Below are 17603 nucleotides of genomic sequence, written 5' to 3'. Positions count from 1 at the left end.
TGGTTGAAACACCTCTTCTGCTTTTGATTTATTGATTTATTTATGTGTGTGTCTATGCCTGACAACATACCCGGTTGCCTGATTATTAGCCTTAAGCAAGCACTGGTGCACCTACTCTTCACCCTTTTTAACCTGAGGCTAGCAAATGTCTTTGTCCCATGACAGTGGTACACAGCTGCTGTGATGCCAGTCCACAAAGGTGGCCCCACATCAGTCACTGGGATTACAGACCCATTATCTAACTGAGTTTTATATCCAAAGTCATAGACTTTATGATAACTGATCTAATTAACTGTGATACCAAAAATCTTATCTGAGTCAAACCCCAGTCTTTGTCAAGGGTAAATCCTGCCTGATGGATCTTTTGATTTTCTTTGAGAGAGTTCCTCAGGCTATAGACCATGGACAAGCTGTCCACATAGCATACCTTGAGCTCACCAAGGCAGTCAATACCATTCTACATACAAATATAATAAGCAAGTTGAAGGGGCTGCAAAATAACTTGTACATGGATAGGTGGCTAGCCAAATGGCTTAAACAGACAGGACTGACACAGTAAGAGTTGGGGATGAGTTCACTGAGAGCATGAATGTGACCAGTAGAGTTCTGTATGGATCTGTGCTGGAACCTCTGCTGTACAGTATCTACTTCTTAGATCTCCAGTTATCAATCTTTGGTTAACAGTTTGTGGATGATTGCACAACAGCAGGATCTTATACTCATTAATAGCTAGTGTATTACAAATGGGCTCAAGCTCAGAGCTGAAAAGTACAACATTGTAGTATTTTGTAAGCACCCTGCAGTTCCAGCTTATAGCATAAATAACACACTGCTTCAAAATGATGCAGTCATGAGATACCTAGGCACTTGGGTGGTCATCTCCCTTATGTTTTACCATCAGATTGCAATAGTGGTTAGGAAATCTATTTACCATGCATAGTTCATAGCAAAAGCATTTCTTCCAGATCAAAAAAAGTGCATACCTCCTTGTGCTCTGCAATGACTACGATGCCCCCTTTAGTATGTACCTTACTAAACACATCAAGCAATTCAAAAGATCCCAGATATTTGTAACTAAAAAGATGAAGGGCAAAAAGATCTGAACTACAAACAAAGATTGTAGGTTTCACCTCTATACTCAGTTTCAGATAGACTTCTTAGGGGTTACCTGTATCTTGCTTATAGGACTGTAAGTCCAGCAGTCCAGCTAACACTAGCACCACAGATCTAAATCTGCAACAACAAATAAATAAGACAAAGAAGAGGGATAGACTTGTCACATGGCACCTACCCCTTCTCTGGAACAAACTTCCTGTCCAAGTTAAACAGTGTGCTACACTGTCTGCCTTTAAAAAGCAGCTAGATAACTGGATGGGTGTTTACAAATTCATCCCTAGTATGAGTGGCCTGACCCTCCTTGAAAAGAGAAGCAAGGCCTAATGCTGGGTACAGACATGATGGAAATGGTTTCACAGCTCAGTTGCCTTGTAACTGATACAATCTTATATAGTTGTTGATTGTGGTAGAACACTGATCCACAAGGACTTTTTCTGACTCAGTTTGGAGCATTCTTTGATTAAGTGAACTGCCCAGAGTCACACAATTGCAGGTGAAGGCTGGGGGGAGTCAAATTTTAGACCACAGGAAGGAGCTTGATAACAGCTTATAGCTTTAATCCTCTGTGCTAACTTCTAGACAGCATCACTGATAACTTAATTGTATTTGAAAAAAAATAGAACGACCACAACAGTTTAAGAAGAATGTTTCAGAGACTTAGGACCATATATAACCCTGATCAGAGAGAGAAACATGAACTCTTTATGCATTCATTTGAAATCCATAGGTTCATATTTTCAGAGAATGACTTATTTCCTCACAGAAAGGTTGAGTTTGTAAACTGCACCACTACATAAAGATCCAAACCACCCACAGTCTTTTCGGGTGTCACATTAAAGTACAAGATTCATTGGCTCTTGTAGACCTCACCAGGAAATACACTCTGTAAGTGTGGACTGAAGATCTTGAGAAAGTATTATAGTAAATGAGCAACTACGTTATATCATAGTTTGAACTTAATAAAGAAACTCGGGTTGTAGATGTAAGCCCATTGCTCATGACCAACTGTTACACCAAAGTATGAATATCATTTTAAACCCACAAAATAAACATGGATATAGAAAAATATTTTATATGTAAAAGAAGCACTATCTATAGTTTGGACATTTTTGTTTACATTTGTATGGATATAAGTTTACCTTAGTCATAGATCACAAACCACTCAAAGTAAGACGCGAAAAAAAAAAAAAGAAAAAAACAGATCTAAATTATGCTTGTGAATATAAAGATGGCTTTTAGGAGTAAAGCCTTATCATTTTTGTATTATAGAAAAAATGAAGGAAACAGACAATCTAAAGCAGATGAAGAATATATTAATTTTAATACACTTTCTGTAGTTTCTAAAGTCCTCCCCTTTGAAGAAATATGGGTAGAAATATATATAATCTAGATTTCAGCAATTGAAAACTATATCAAACAAATACATGATGTAAATTTCAGAATATGTTTGGGATCTATACGACACCAAACATACATGCACAGAGATTCCTGGATTTGTTAAACACAAACTCCCTGGACCAGATAGTCAATACACCAACCAGGGGTGCGACCATACTGGATCTAGTCTTCACTAATATGGGAGACTGCTGCACACCCCCTACTGTAATGCCTTTCACTGGTAAGGTCAGACCACAAAATGGTCTCCTTTGAAGTAAAATAAAACCTGGACCCCCAGCTAAACCTGGAGTACTCAGAAACTATTCTAAGGCTAACCTCTCTCCAGCTATTAACTGAGTACCTGACAAAATTTCAAACCCCATAAACACTGAGAACACTTCTGCCTATGCAGTACTGTTCATAGAAACCCTGTACAAGCATGTTAATAGCTGCATAGAGGCAACTGTACCCACCAGGAAGAAGTACAGAACTAACTCTAAAAACAAGGCACCCTGGTGAAATCACAAAATTAATCGGCTGTATAACAGGAGGAAGACAATCATGGCAAAAATTAGGGGGTGCAGCACCCAGAATGATAAAAGCACTCTTATTAAACTAAACAACTCAGAGGACAACTAAAGTCTACCAAAGCCAAATCTGAGGTAAGTTTGGCCTCCCAGGCCAAGGACAACCACAAAGCATTCTTTAGCTTTATCCACAACCTCAAAGGCAATACACAGTTGTGTGCAGAGCTCATTGTAAATGCAGCCACCTATACTGAACCAGAAGATTTAGCAAACCTCCTGGCTGATAAATTCAGCTCCAACTTTAGCTCTGTCTCCCACTCAACCTTCCCTCAGGAAATATCAAATATAACTCCCCCTGCTATCACTAGGAAACACATCCTTAATGCTGTCTAAGACCAAGAACACTGCATCAAGGCTCAGACAATATACTAGGATGCTTCTAAATAGCATGAAACATGACCTATCAGGGCCTCTGGAATTACTATTTAACTGTAGCCTCCAAACAGACCTAGTGCCTCATGAATGGGGAAAGGCAGCAGTCATCCCTCTGCACAAAGCTGGGCCATCTACAGACCCTGGAAACTACAAATCCATAAGTCTCACTAGTCTTATATGTAAAGCCATGGAAAGAATTATCATGGAGATGATCAATAGAGATGTAGTAAACCTCCAGACACTGGACCCAACCCAGTTTGGCTTTGTCAAGGGCAGGTCATGCCTACTCAACCTGGTGAACTTCTTTGAGAAGGTTACCAAAGCAATGGATGAGGGCAAGATCATTCACACTGCCTACCTTGACCTGGCCAAGGCATTTGACATAATACTGCACTTGGGCATTGTTGACAAACTCAACAGGTTAGGTACAAACCCATATGTCACCCAGTAGATAGCCAACTGGCTCACAGACAGGACCCAGGAACTTAGAATTAGGAAGTACACCTCTACAAAGAGGCCAGTCAAAAGTGGAGCCCCTCAGGGATCAGTCCTTGGACCTCTCTTTTTTGGCATTTACTCCTCAGAAGTCAAAGCCAATGTCATTGGTCTCTAGCTGACTAAATTTGCAGATGATTGCAAATTAAGAGCTATCATTGAATCTCACACTGACACAAAAGTTCTCCAGAAGGGGCTGACACAGACAAACAACTGGTGTCAGAGTCATGGACTAAAACTAAATGCCAAGAAATGCATAATAGTATACTTTGTGAAGTCATCCATCCCTGGTAACTATCATATTGACAACACACCCCTCAGAGTTGACCCAGTAGTCAGGGACTTAGGGACACACATAGATAGTAATCTTGCCTTTGATCATCAAGTGCCTACAGTGTTGAGGAAATCATTCTATGTTGCACAACTTATAAACAAAGGTATAACATCTAAATCTAAGGAAGTCATTGGTCCACTGTATTTGGCATTCATCAGACCTATCATTGAGTACAATGCCCCCTTTAGTATGTACTTAACCAGGCATATCCAACAATTGGAACGTCCACAGAGATTCCTCACTAAAAGAATACAGGGTATAAATAATATGTCCCATGCAGACTGCCTCAAGGCCCTGTCCCTGTATTCTGTCTCCTACAGGCTTTTGAGAGGAGATCTATGCCTGGTATACAGGGCATTATCAGACCCCACTCTGATGGACCTTCTGCATATCCACAAAGCAAACAGTACCAGAATTACCCATTCTAAAAACGTAAACCTTGCCTGTGATATAAATAGGACCTGCTGGAGAGATAGGTATGTATCCCAGAGACAACACCATCTCTGGAACAGGCTCCTCATCCATGTGAAGCAGAGTTCCTCCCTAACCAAATTCAAGTGCAACTTGAAAAACTGGAAGGGAAACCGGATTTTCATCCCTGGTTTGGCACCAATGTCTCTAATGGACACAGGTAACCTGTAAATGGTTCATCTCCCAGGCCCATGCTTACACTTATCAAGGGTATCAGAACATGTCAGAGATTTGGGATTTTCCTCACTTATCTAGAGGAAAATAGTTTTTTTATTCAGGCATGTCCAAGGGTCAGCTCCCAGTGTTCTCTCCTGTCTATCTGATGAATCTGGGCATCTTGGGGCAATGTAGAAATTGCCTCATGTACACAGACAACCCTCTTCTCCTACCATCCAACACTACAACCTGTGAGAGATGCACTTATCTAGCCAAACTGAAGGTAAAGCTCTCTCCAATCAAGACTGAACTTGACAGTCAAGAGGAGAAAGTAAACACTTGCACCACACCACACTCATCACATAGTCTCACTAAATCTACACCACCAAAATCCACACATAGAAATACAAAAACATTCATGGAGGCTCTCAGTAATAATCTGCTCAAGCAACAGAGACCTCCAAAGCAGAAATGCAAGCAACCTCCACCCCCCCAACACAGCCCAAATGACACATAGCCCACAGACTCAGTGTGCCACTCAACCACAGCCAATAAGGCAAAACAACGTACCCAACACACTAGTGATAGGTGACTCTATCTATAGTCAGGCACACTGATGTCCCACTAACCAGGCTCAACAAGAAGAAGGTTACTGTCAGCTGCCTGTCAGGTGCTAGGATCCGCCACATAACCCACGCACTCAGGTCACTCCACAACAAGTACAAATATGACTCTGTCATTGTCCATGTTGGTGTGAACGACCTGAGATGTACCTCCCTGGACTACATGAAAAGAGACATGTTAGAGCTCTCTGATCTTGTAGCCCAGGCAGGTATGACCCAAGCCCTGAGTAGCATTCTGCCATCACCCAGAATGATGCCGCAGTACAAGGACAAAATGATTGACTTAAACAATTGGCTAAGTTTCTGGTGCCATTCTAAAGGGTTCCCGTATCTGTCTGCCTGGGATGACATGGTCAACAGACCATGATGCTTTGCCAGAGATGGCCTGCACCTGTCACCCCTGGGATTCCGGATACTGCTAAGGTTCTTGCCGCCCCTATAGTGCCTTTTTTAGGCAAGGTTCAAATGACAAATTCACCACTGTAACAGGAACAGGCAAGCAAAAACTGAGTATGATGCTACTCAATGCCAGAAGTCTAAATCTCAAAATACACTCACTCGAGGCACTCCTTAAATTGGAGAACATCACTATCTGTGCAGTGACTGAGACCTGGTTCAAGGCTCCAGAGAGCACTCCTGCACTACCAGGCTATAACTCATACCACACTTTTCGGCCATGTAACCTGCACCGGAACACCAAAGGTGGAGGTGTATCCATATTCATTAAGGATATCCACACCTCCAGGCTAGTTTCTCAGCATAATGCAGCTGAGGTTATCCAAGTGCAACTAACTCTGGGCAAAACTGCAATCCAAATTGTAGCTTGCTACAGATCACCCACCATGCCCCAGGATTCCCACTCCTCTTTTCTTGATGTACTGGAAAATATTAGGGTTCAACCAAACACCCTAATAATGGGTGATTTCAACTACCCCACCATTAACTGGGAAAACTACTCATGTACCAACTCCTTTGCTCAACGCTTTCTGGAATTCATAAACTCAAATGCCCTGGATCAACTTATCCACACCCCCACCAGGGGCAACAATATCCTAGATCTAGTCATTACCAATATGAGTGACCAGTGTTCCACACCTGAAGTCAATGCCTCATTGGTCCGATCCGACCATAAGCTAATTACCCTAGATATCCACATCCTGCCTCCACCCCCCATTAAGGAAACCATAATAAAAAATTTCTCCAAAGCCAACTTCATGCTTTTTAAGACAGAAGTGGTGAACTTCATGACACCCATGTAGATGGACAATACAGTTACAACTACTGAATACTACACAATTGCACTTTATAAGCACTTACATGAGTGCATGGATCGTGCTATCCCAAACAGAACCATGTTGCTATCCTCCAAAAAAAGGAAGCCAATCTAGTGGTCCCCTGCCATAAACAAACTGTACAACAGAAGGAAGAAACTCTTGCAAAAGAGAGTAAAATCCCATGAGTGGAGGAACTCCCTGGTCAGCCTCAGTAAGAAGCTGTGATCCCTGATAAGATCCTCCAAAGCTAGTTATGAAAACAAAATTGCCACTGATTCTAAAGACAACCACAAAGCATTCTATAGCTATGTCAAGAATCTGAATGGCAACACTCAGATCTGCTCTGAGTTACAGCACAATGGCACTAAATATACAGACCCAACTGATATTGCCAACATCCTGGCAGATAGGTTCAGTGCTAACTTTACCCCCCTCTCACCCCCTAAAGAGCCCATCTCTATACCGGAAGAATGCAAAGTTCCTATAATCACGGCTGCATAGGTAAAAACCACACTCTCCAAAGCCAAGAACACAGCATCCATGGGACCAGACAACTTCCCAGGCTGCGTTCTACATGAACTACAGAACAAACTGGCACCCCACCTAAGTACCATGTTCAATCATAGCCTCACTTCAGGCTTTGTGTCTGCTGAATGGTGCACAGCAACGGTTATCCCACTCCACAAGGAGGGAGCCACCACAGACCTCGGGAACTACCGCCCCATTAGCCTGATGAGCCTGGTCTGCAAGGCCATAGAACGTATCATCATGGAACTTATAAACAAAGACACTGGTAATCTCCAAACTCTGGATCCCACCCAGTTTGGGTTTGTAAATGCCGATCATGTCTCCTAAACCTGATAGACTTCTTTGAAGCAGTCACCAAAGCCGTAGACAAGGGTAAGGTGGTTCACACAGCCTATCTAGATCTTGCCAAGGCTTTTGACACCATCCCCCACTCTGGAATTATAGATAAACTCACTAAACTAGGTATAAATCCCTATGTCACAAGATGGGTTGCCAACTGGCTCACTGACAGAACACCACTGTGAAAGTAGCAGACTCCAAATCCGACTTCAGACCAGTGACAAGTGGAGTACCACAGGGTTCAGTCCTGGGTCCTCTCCTGTTTGGTATCTACTTCTCTGAAGTACAGGCTAACACAGAAGGTCTTTGGCTAACGAAGTTTGCAGATGACTGCAAACTAGGAGCCATAATCGAAACTCCTAACAATGTGGACATCCTGCAAAAGGGCCTCACTGAGACAGATGCCTGGTGTCAAAGCCATGGCCTCAAGCTCAATGCCAAAAAGTGCATTGTCATCCCCTTTGGTAAAAACTCTGTACCCATGAACTACAACATAGGTGGTAGCATACTTAACACCGAAACTGTGATAAGAGACCTTGGGACACAGGTGGACAGTAGTCTCTCCTTTGATAATCACATCGTCACAGTAGTCAGGAAATCCTTCTATGTGGCACACCTCATCACAAAAGGTTTTTCATCCAGGAAAAAAGAGGTCATTGTTCCCCTCTACTCGACACTCATTAGACCCATTATAGAGTACAATGCACCTTTTGGAATGTACCTCACAAGACATCTGCAGCAGCTGGAAAGGCCACAGAAGTACCTCACAAAGAGGATTACTGGCCTCAAACAAATGCCCTACACTGACCGCCTCAAAAAAATCCAGCTTTACTCCGTAGCATATTGCCTACTCCGAGGTGATCTCTGCCTAACATATAAAGCTATGTCAAACCCAGAGCTGTTGGACATGCTACACCTAAAGAAATCCCAATCCCTCCGAGCTACATGCTCTAGGGACCTAAACCTTGTCACCACAATAAACAGAACATGCCGGAGGGATAGATTCCTGTCCCAGGGACTTCCCATACTCTGGAATAAACTACCTATCTATATCAAACAAAGCTCCTCATTAGCACTCTTCAAGAAAAATCTTGATGATTGGATGGGAAATAGGAAATTCACCCCGTGGATCACCTCTGTGGCTCTGCTCGACAGTGGCACAGGAAAATAATTTTCTTGGGTGGCAAAAGTCAGGGTACCTTTTTGGCTGGGCTTGTATAGGCCCCAGAGCTGATAGACTAGTACCTACCTATGAACCTATGAACCTATGGCTAGACTTATAAAGGCCCTTGTGATCTTTAGCCTAGTAAACACCTATGAACCTATGTTTTCATCCTTAATAGATATGATAATTACCAACTTGAGCTGACTGCTACCGGTAATAGAAAATTAACTCTAAAAAGAACACAGCTAGCCATACCTTAGTGGTTGAAAGATAAGCCTTGCAAGAAAACTTACACAGCTGTAATAAGAGCAACAGAGAGAAGGTCTGACTTCTTGCTCTTAATTGATGCAGAGACCATTGATGCAGAGACCAAATGGTTTAAGGCTATTGCTCAAGCCGAGTAAACGTAAAGAACAATACTGCAATGTCTATACAAATAACAGAGTTCACAGCATCACAAGGATAAAACCTGGGTATGTTCTACTGCTCTTTTAATACTGGTGAATACTTATTGGTTATACTGTAGTTGATGATTACATCAGATAATGTGCTATAAGTTTATTTACTTCCCAATCTATGATACTGCTCAGAACAAGAACATCCCCTCGAAATGATGCATATGAATTGTAAGAGACAACAGAGTAACCTCACGCAGTGCCACGTGATACATGCTTGCACAGATCTTTAGAGACTGTTTTTAAAACTATGACTCATTTATTTGCTCAGACTTCATCAAATGATAATCATATAATGAGAAATCATGACACTAAATCGAAACATGAAAGAATATGCTGACAGGAAAGAATACGGTATTCAACATTACTTGAATTTAAGCAAATATGTACTGGTAAAGCAAATAAGACTCACAAAAAGCTGTTCTCACTACTTCCACTGAACTTTGCTGACTGACTGATATCAGAGGTTTAGTAATTACTACTTATAAAAATTAACATAAAGTAATTAGATGATGTTTTTTTCTCAGAAAGTTTTCTCAGAAAGTTTTATGTCAGCAGTAACAATCAGACAGAGTTTGAATATGAGTACGATTCTAATATAAATGTCAATTACAAGTCCATAGTTTTAGATTTATCCAGAAAAGTGAGGAAGAGTATTTCTATGTGTCTGTATCTGTTTCTGGATGCAACAGTCTGAACATTAAACTGTCATATGTAATTCAAATGTCTAAAAGTCATGAAATATTTTAATAGAATAATTTACTTATAGTAACCCCCCATGCTGTGTACTAGCAAACCTTGCCCAAATCCCTCCCATCTGTCTAAGCTCTTGTCATAATTGTAATAACTAAACAACTTGTTTTTTAGTTATTCTTTATAATAAAGCAACATCTTTCTTGTCCATACATAGTTTTATAGTTAACCATCTTTACCTTTGGGGATCATAGCTTGTCACTCTCTAAAAATTAATCTTTCACTTGAATTGTAGACTGCTGTTCTATATTGATCACAACAACTGCAGCTGAGGGTATTGCCATAAAGTGAACACAGCTAAAATGTATGTATTTATTTCAATTGATAACCAGGTAAGTGGACTAGTCACCAGACCCTTTTTCAGTTACATTGCAGTCAATGAAAATTATTATGATCAATACAATCTACAGTTCAAATTCAGAGTCTGAGCAAACTGACTAAACAGGCAAACTACTAGCAGTTGTGCAGTGAGAACCCCAAACTTGCTGAAATAACAGGTTTTGCATTGGTATGTATTTTGTAAAGGACATGGTGTGAAATAGGGGCAATTTTAAACATTGCTCTTTCACACTCAGAAACTTTCTAGAATAAGAAGCAGGGATCACATTAATGTATGCCTAATGTCCAGGACTAAATTATTTGTGATGTATGCAGCAAATTTTCATTTCTGTCAGTCACAGTGTCATTGCATGTGATATGAGATGGTAATGTCTACACCTGGACAATCAAGTCTGGGGGTAGGGTGGCAGGGTACTGTAAGCAAATTATGTCATTTTATTTCAAATGATCAATTATTCATAAATGCTTACATAAAAATGCACTCTGGATTAGTGTATGTCACAATATGTCTTACAGTTTAGAATGGTAGAAAATGTACGCTCTAATGTTTTGAATTCTTTAAAGTTTAATGAAAAAAAAGGACTACATCAATGAGACAGCAATGTTTTAATGTAAATGGAAAGAAAAATCTGCTTTTTGTTTTCATTAAAAATAAAAATGAAATATGCCTGGGTACTGAGATTCAGAGTGTTATAATCATTTAAAGCTCACACAAAAGCTTGCATGGACAGCCCAGACTTCCTTACAATATTTCCTAGCTTCTGTTGTACAGAGTTTGTGTAGAAATTCAAGATGAGCTTGAATTAGCTTTAGGGAGGACTAGCATCAACACTACTGATTGGTCCTTTGTTTCCAGTGAATAAGTTACTATTGGACCTTTAATCTAGGAAGGCTGAAATATGTCTGTTTGAAAGCTCCCCACAAAAAATATACTAAAAATATACTAGGTCATAAATTAATACAAAAAACACAAGTCACTTAGGTTAACATTTGCTGTATGAAGGCATGGGATTAAACATAACCTTTCAATAAAGTACATGGCTATAAGTAAAATTCTGCAATATTTTGAGCAACCTACATTGAAACACATTGGATAAACATAAGTTTATAATACAGTTGTAGGTATTTGTGAGTAATAAAACTGGGTATGTTGATCTGATGCAAAGATCATTTTGAAGTGGAAAGAGAGAAAAAACTATAGACAGATGTGGTTAACAAGATGATTGTTGAAAACTTTTAGTTTTTCAATTTTCTGTAAGTGTAGTGGGAGCGAGTTGCAAAGTTTGAAGAAGTAGAAGAAGTGAATCACCGGCAGTATTATCAGATTAGGTATTGAATAAAAGGGATTTATTTTGAGACCATAGTTCCCTGGCTGGGTATTAATATTTTATGATGTTTCTAGTGCTGAACATTTTTCTGGTTTATCTATTAGGTTATGGGTAATACACAGATGTCAGTAGGTAAGCAACTGTGGAAGCTTTAGCCAGTATAGTTGTTTTAAAGCTATGCAGTAGTGACTTTTTGCAGGACGATTGGTGACAAATCATTCAGTTTCATTGTAGCAGCTGTCTTGTTTTATTTTTTGGGTGCTATGATGGTTAATCGGAATTGAGGGGGCATAAAGGAGAGATGGCAGTAAATAGGTTGATGCAATGGTTTTTCTCATCATATCAGTGAGATTGTGTTTTCCTCAATATAATAAACTAAGTTTCTGTCTGGTGTTCTTTTTTTTTTTTACAGCTTGGAGAATGTGTAGATCAAATGTTAGGTGTTCATCTATTGTGACTTGCAGTAGCTTTGATTTTTGTACTATTTTGAGTCTGGTGTTATTTTCAGAGAGTATTTTGAAAGATTGTTTTTGGGGTGAGAAATGTTTTGGGGTGAAGGACTTTAGTTTGTTTTTTAGTCATTATTTAATGCGTGCAAAGTGACAGTCCGGATCAAATATTTCATGTTGTAAGGTGAAAGCCAGATTAGTTGTTCTTTGAATTAACACTTGCTCTCTTCTTAAAGTCCACCTATGCTACAGATTTGTAAAATAATGAAAAACAAACATTCCTCACACTGCAGGAATTTGTGCATGGGAGACACATCTGGTAAAATGTATATATTTACTTGAGTATTATATGGAAAGACTGCAGAGACTGATTCTGAGAGAAAGTTGTGCGAACACATGGAATACTGATTGGCCTATTTTTACTCAAATCAAAATGCAACTACATGCAAAAAGTATCTAACTGTTATGTAAACTCATTGTATATAGTCTCCCTGAAACAACTTTTAATGAACTTATGTTTCATATTTTACAGTGTTTTTCTTTATCAATAGCCATAGCCTACATAAATACTAAATGTGTTGGTTTTTTTCAACATTTTGTGAATAATAACTTTAAATCCACAAGGTGATAGTAACTAAGTATGGATGAGTACTGCATTTATTATGACTGATACAATCTACACGTGGACATCTGGTTTTGTGTAAATGTCGTTTGAATCTAATTTATACAAAATTATATATTTGCCTTACTTTTATTTAGGCTTCTGTCAAGTAATCCATCAACAGTCTTGCATATTGTATGGAAACTAAAGCCATCAACAAAAATGTTGTGCCGTTATGTAACTGGAACAGTAAGTGATGACTAAGATCAATTATGAATTGAAAATGACTTTTGGAGGGTTATTTTCTCAGAGGAATACAAATAACCCCATTGTTTTTCTTTTCATTTTCATAGACAGGTAGACTGATACACAGGTACCAGTATTGTATCCATTGGCTGATAATCCTGAAAACAATTTTTCCACATAAGTGCAGCTTTACTAAGAAAATTTATATTTTCTTTGATTTGAAACTATGGGTACTAACATATCCTACATATGAAGATGGCTCCAGGTTATGTCCTCTTTGCAAAAATAATGTTTTACCTCACATTCACTGGGCATAGACTTTACTTCAATGTCTGAAATATTTCATTCCCTGTTTTTGGCTATCCCCATTGTATCTAACTACAGCAAAGTAAATGTAATAGCCTGTAGTACAAGTTACCCTATTCGTTTATACTGAGAAAATGGTGGAAATGGCTATTTCTTCTGACTCAGATGATGCAAGTCTCAGATAGAACTTCCATCATTTGAGGACCTGCTAGGACAGGAAGGCTCCATGGACATTGGTGTCCACCTCATTGAAGATTCTTCTTCAGTATCACTGCATGAAATATTGCAGTGGAACGGGGATCAGGGAGTCAGAATTACAGGCTGAGGTGCCTTGGAAAATTGATGCAGAATGCTTCACAGCAGGCTTTTCTTTCTGGTATAACCAGACAGGGTATATGACATACAGTATTGCACATCACTGTTTATTATTTATCACTCATATTAGGCAATATACAACCAGCTGGGTTCAGTCATTCTAACATAGTGCACTGAATCTCTGCTCTGCTCAAGTTGCTAAACTTATCTTTCCAGTAAGGTTGACATGAATAAAAAAGTTGAAGACAAGAGGCACATTCAAAAGCAGCCAAAGAATTATACTAGGCTGAGTGATATGCATGCTATATTGAATGTAGAACAAAATACTAAAAGATCTTTTGTACACTTCCACAAAGTTTATGACATATTTAATACCGTCACAGGGCTATATATGATACTTTGTGCTTGTATTCAGCCTAAATACAGCAATCAATTTTGCAAGATGAAGATGAGAAGTTATAAAGCTCTATCAGGCAAATATTCTGTTTACTGTTACATTTACTACAGTTATAGTTCTCCTCTCTAATGTTTGCAACGGATTTGGGGATTTACCACTGCAAATAGTATTCGCTTACAGGTTAACAAGAGACTGTCACTTGCCTGTAGTTACCAGTAAATTTTAAAAGGAATGCTTTTCATGCCCAGTGCAAACTATAACCCATTAATCCACATTCTGTAAGACTGCAGTTATTGGCTCTGAATGTTTGTCCCTAAAAGCTAAGTCTAAAATGAAATACCCAAGACAGTTTTAGTTTTGTTAAGTACTTTTTGTGTTCTTGCATTCTGTGTTAAGCATACTTAATGCAGAGACTGAACAGGTATTTGCAAGAGACACATTGCTTAACTAGAGAGGAATACTAGCACTGTATATGTGATCAAAATAATAAAATCTGACTGCAAGAAAAAGGTAACAGTAGACTTCCATTGTTGATATATGGCAGCATGAGAAGGAAAGGTTATGAACTGTACTGCAGTTAACACAGATTAAACACTATGAGGCTATAAGGCAATGCATTATTTCCTGTAGTCTAAGGGTTAATTCCCTCTGTCTTCATTTGCCAGCTGTGTGACACTGAGCGAGTCACTTAACCATACAGTGCTTTTGGGCTGAGTCTGAAAAGGGTCTGTGTTGATAAGTGCTTTGCTTGTTTGACAAATATACATAAAATAAAATAAAATAAAACAAAAGGAAGAATAACAGATGTCATAATCACTGCATCCTAAAACTTGAAGTGATGAACTATCAACAATGCTTAGTATGAACTTTACTACATACAGCCACCTACCTATTAGAGATGACCACTGTGCTGGTGGTCTGTATACAGGATATTGTTTTGGAAAGGCAGTTCGACTCCATTTCCCTGTGAAGACCAGGCTGTACTGTGCAATCCCTTCTGCTGTGCAAATGGGATCTCCTTCCAGTGGCAGACAGCTAATATAGCCAAGAGACAAGAAAATGACAGTCCGGAAAAATGTAAAGGATCTGTAGACAGGCATCAGGCTTTCCATTATTCTGTACTGGAAAGAATAAACAAAGACTAATAATCATGTTTTTCCAAACTACAGCAGAATTGCCTAATGACATTTGTTTGCTGAACATTAAAATTAAACAAAAGAAAACTATCCTTACAGAGTAACTAAATGTTTTCAGGTAAAGGTGTATTTGTGATGCAACCTCAAATACATTAATATAAAGCATATAGTTAACAACAAATAAAAATGTTCAACATCTGGTTTTGTTTTACTAGCTGACAATACATCCCATGTTGAATGAATTAGTGAGCCAGGATAGCGCTCTGTGTTAAACTGCCGCAATGTCTTTCCCTTTGTAAAAAGCACATTTGATTGTCATAATGAGAGAAGGGAGTTAGAATGCTAAAACTCTATCTTAACACTGCTTATCAGTCTATTCATATTTAAGTAACTATGTGCTAAAAAGTTCACTTGACACCATCATTTGAATTTTTTTGTTTTATAATTATGTAGTATATTTTTCAGTAAAATATAATAACTGTAACAAATTTAATCAGACCACTTCTGCTTAGAAAAAGATATATTTAAAATACAGCTGGACTACTACCCTTAGAGACTACAAAAAGCATTACACAAAGAACAGATTGTCTGCTAAAAGAAGTTATGTGCTTGAATCAGTTAAACACTTACTTGTGTGGTTGTTTTGGCAGTGTTCTTTGTAAATCTCTCAGAAGAGGGCACCACCTGTCTTCTTTGGCAGCTGGAAACTTCTGCAAAGAACACTGGAGCAGCGTGACTATTTATGCCTGCAGAGGTTCCATTTACAGTATCTCTGACTACAAAGTTTCAGACTTCCTGGTTCAACATGTGGCATACCACATTGTTCACTGGATCTCTTCCTGAGCAGTTATGATGGTCCCTTGAGAACTCTTAAGTCTAAGAGCCTGTTGAAAAGCAGCCTCCGATGCTGAGTCTGCAAAGCCAGAAAATAAAGATTCCTTTAGCTACTATGATGTGCTTTTAAACTGTGAAATAGCTTGACATTTCAGCTGATTGAATGTTTGTATCTTAACTAACAATTACAGATGAGTGGTTTCCAGCTTTCCAAAATTTTCAAGACTTCTGGATGAATATGTCATCATAAAAATATGTTTCCTCTTAGACTTTATGTACTGTGCCATGGATTAAATTCAATAAAGATGTCTCAGAAAAGATTTACATAATGAAAACATAGATACATGTTCAGCTTATAAAGTTTAAAACTTAAGTTCTAAATAATTTTAATCTTGTTTTTACAGATGTAAATGTTGTAAAACACAGTTGTGCTTATAAAATTAAGATTTACAGATGGAACCACATGCAAGTGATATGTATTATTTAAAAGTCAGAGAAAAAAGGGGAGTCCTTAAGAAAGAAAGTTAATTGGTAGTGGCCATGAAGAACTGTAGATGTAGGCAAGAGTCTGGACTGACACATTGATAGCTGATGAAATTATTTTCTTCTTTACTAGAAAAAGTGTTAAATGTGCACGTGCTGCAATCTGTATATTTAATATATGTTACTGTATAAGTGTTATATACAGTTAAGAGAGATGGAAAAAAGTGTATTTTTTTCTGAAATGTCAGCCGGTTAACTTTTGATAGGTAAATGTTACAATTACACAAAACTTAAAACTTGTTTTAATTCAGTTCCTATTTAAATAAGCATAAATATCCCAGCAATTGTCCATTTCTGTGTGCCACCTGAAGCCATAACAGTATCAGCTGATTTACCTCTAAAGTCATCGTCGTGTCTACACAAAACTCTATGGCTGAGATTTTTTTTTTTTAATTGTACTGATTTTCGGCAATGTTTACTATACCCGTCTCATGTGTATCTGTAGCACAAGTTAATAAAGTTTGGAAGAAGCAGTCATAGTGTGATGCCACCTTGGCACGTCCCTCTCTCTCTTCCTGGAGAAGAAAAATGCACCTCCTCATACTTTTAAAAATTGACAGGAGCAAGAAAAAGGACTGAGGACATTATCTCCTCTTACAAATGCTATAAATGCAAAAGAATACATGGCATGGTTTTTCAATTACATGTATTTTCAACATGGTGGCCACTCTTTTTGCATCGTTACTTTTCTCCACAAATGCTGGCATGTGCAGGCTTTAGAGAGGAGTCTGCTATGTGTACAATGGACTATAAAGTAATGACTTCCTCACTTATGTAAAGATATCTTGCACACTGCCCAAAAAATAGTAAAGAGAAGAATCATGACCTCTTGCACCCCTGCAGCTCTTCTGCACCCCTAACATGTCAGTTCTCTGGTGTGACTTGTACTGTGAGGGTCTCTGGGTCTCCATTCAGGGAGAGACCTACACACATAACAGTTTGCCAATTCTCTGTGTGTAAGCTGTCCTAGTGGTGGTACACAAAACACTTGCTGTGAGTTGGCCAGTGCCAGACATGGAGCCATGCTGCAGTGGCTCACTTGTCCCTAGCTGTCAATGATA

The 17603-nt window shown here is 38.9% G+C and overlaps 1 protein-coding gene across 1 annotated transcript in view; it reads right to left on the bottom strand.

Moving 5' to 3' along the window:
- SPON2 (spondin 2) overlaps positions 1 to 16077 on the bottom strand; it is a 132250-nt gene extending 116173 nt beyond the window's left edge. The window contains exons 1-2 of the mRNA XM_044062326.1: positions 15796 to 16077; positions 14919 to 15150 (exon numbers count right to left, since the gene is read on the bottom strand). Coding sequence (XP_043918261.1) covers positions 14919 to 15141 — 223 coding nt within the window. The 5' untranslated portion in view covers positions 15142 to 15150; positions 15796 to 16077. The remainder of the gene's footprint in view (positions 1 to 14918; positions 15151 to 15795) is intronic.
- Positions 16078 to 17603: the final 1526 nt, after the last annotated feature.

The sequence above is a fragment of the Protopterus annectens genome, chromosome 2.part1 (assembly GCF_019279795.1).
Source record: "Protopterus annectens isolate FY-2018-M chromosome 2.part1, PAN1.0, whole genome shotgun sequence".
NCBI classification, from domain to species: domain Eukaryota; kingdom Metazoa; phylum Chordata; order Ceratodontiformes; family Protopteridae; genus Protopterus; species Protopterus annectens.
The sequence above is the reverse complement of the archived record's forward strand: the minus strand, read 5'-3'. Positions and strand labels throughout refer to the sequence as shown.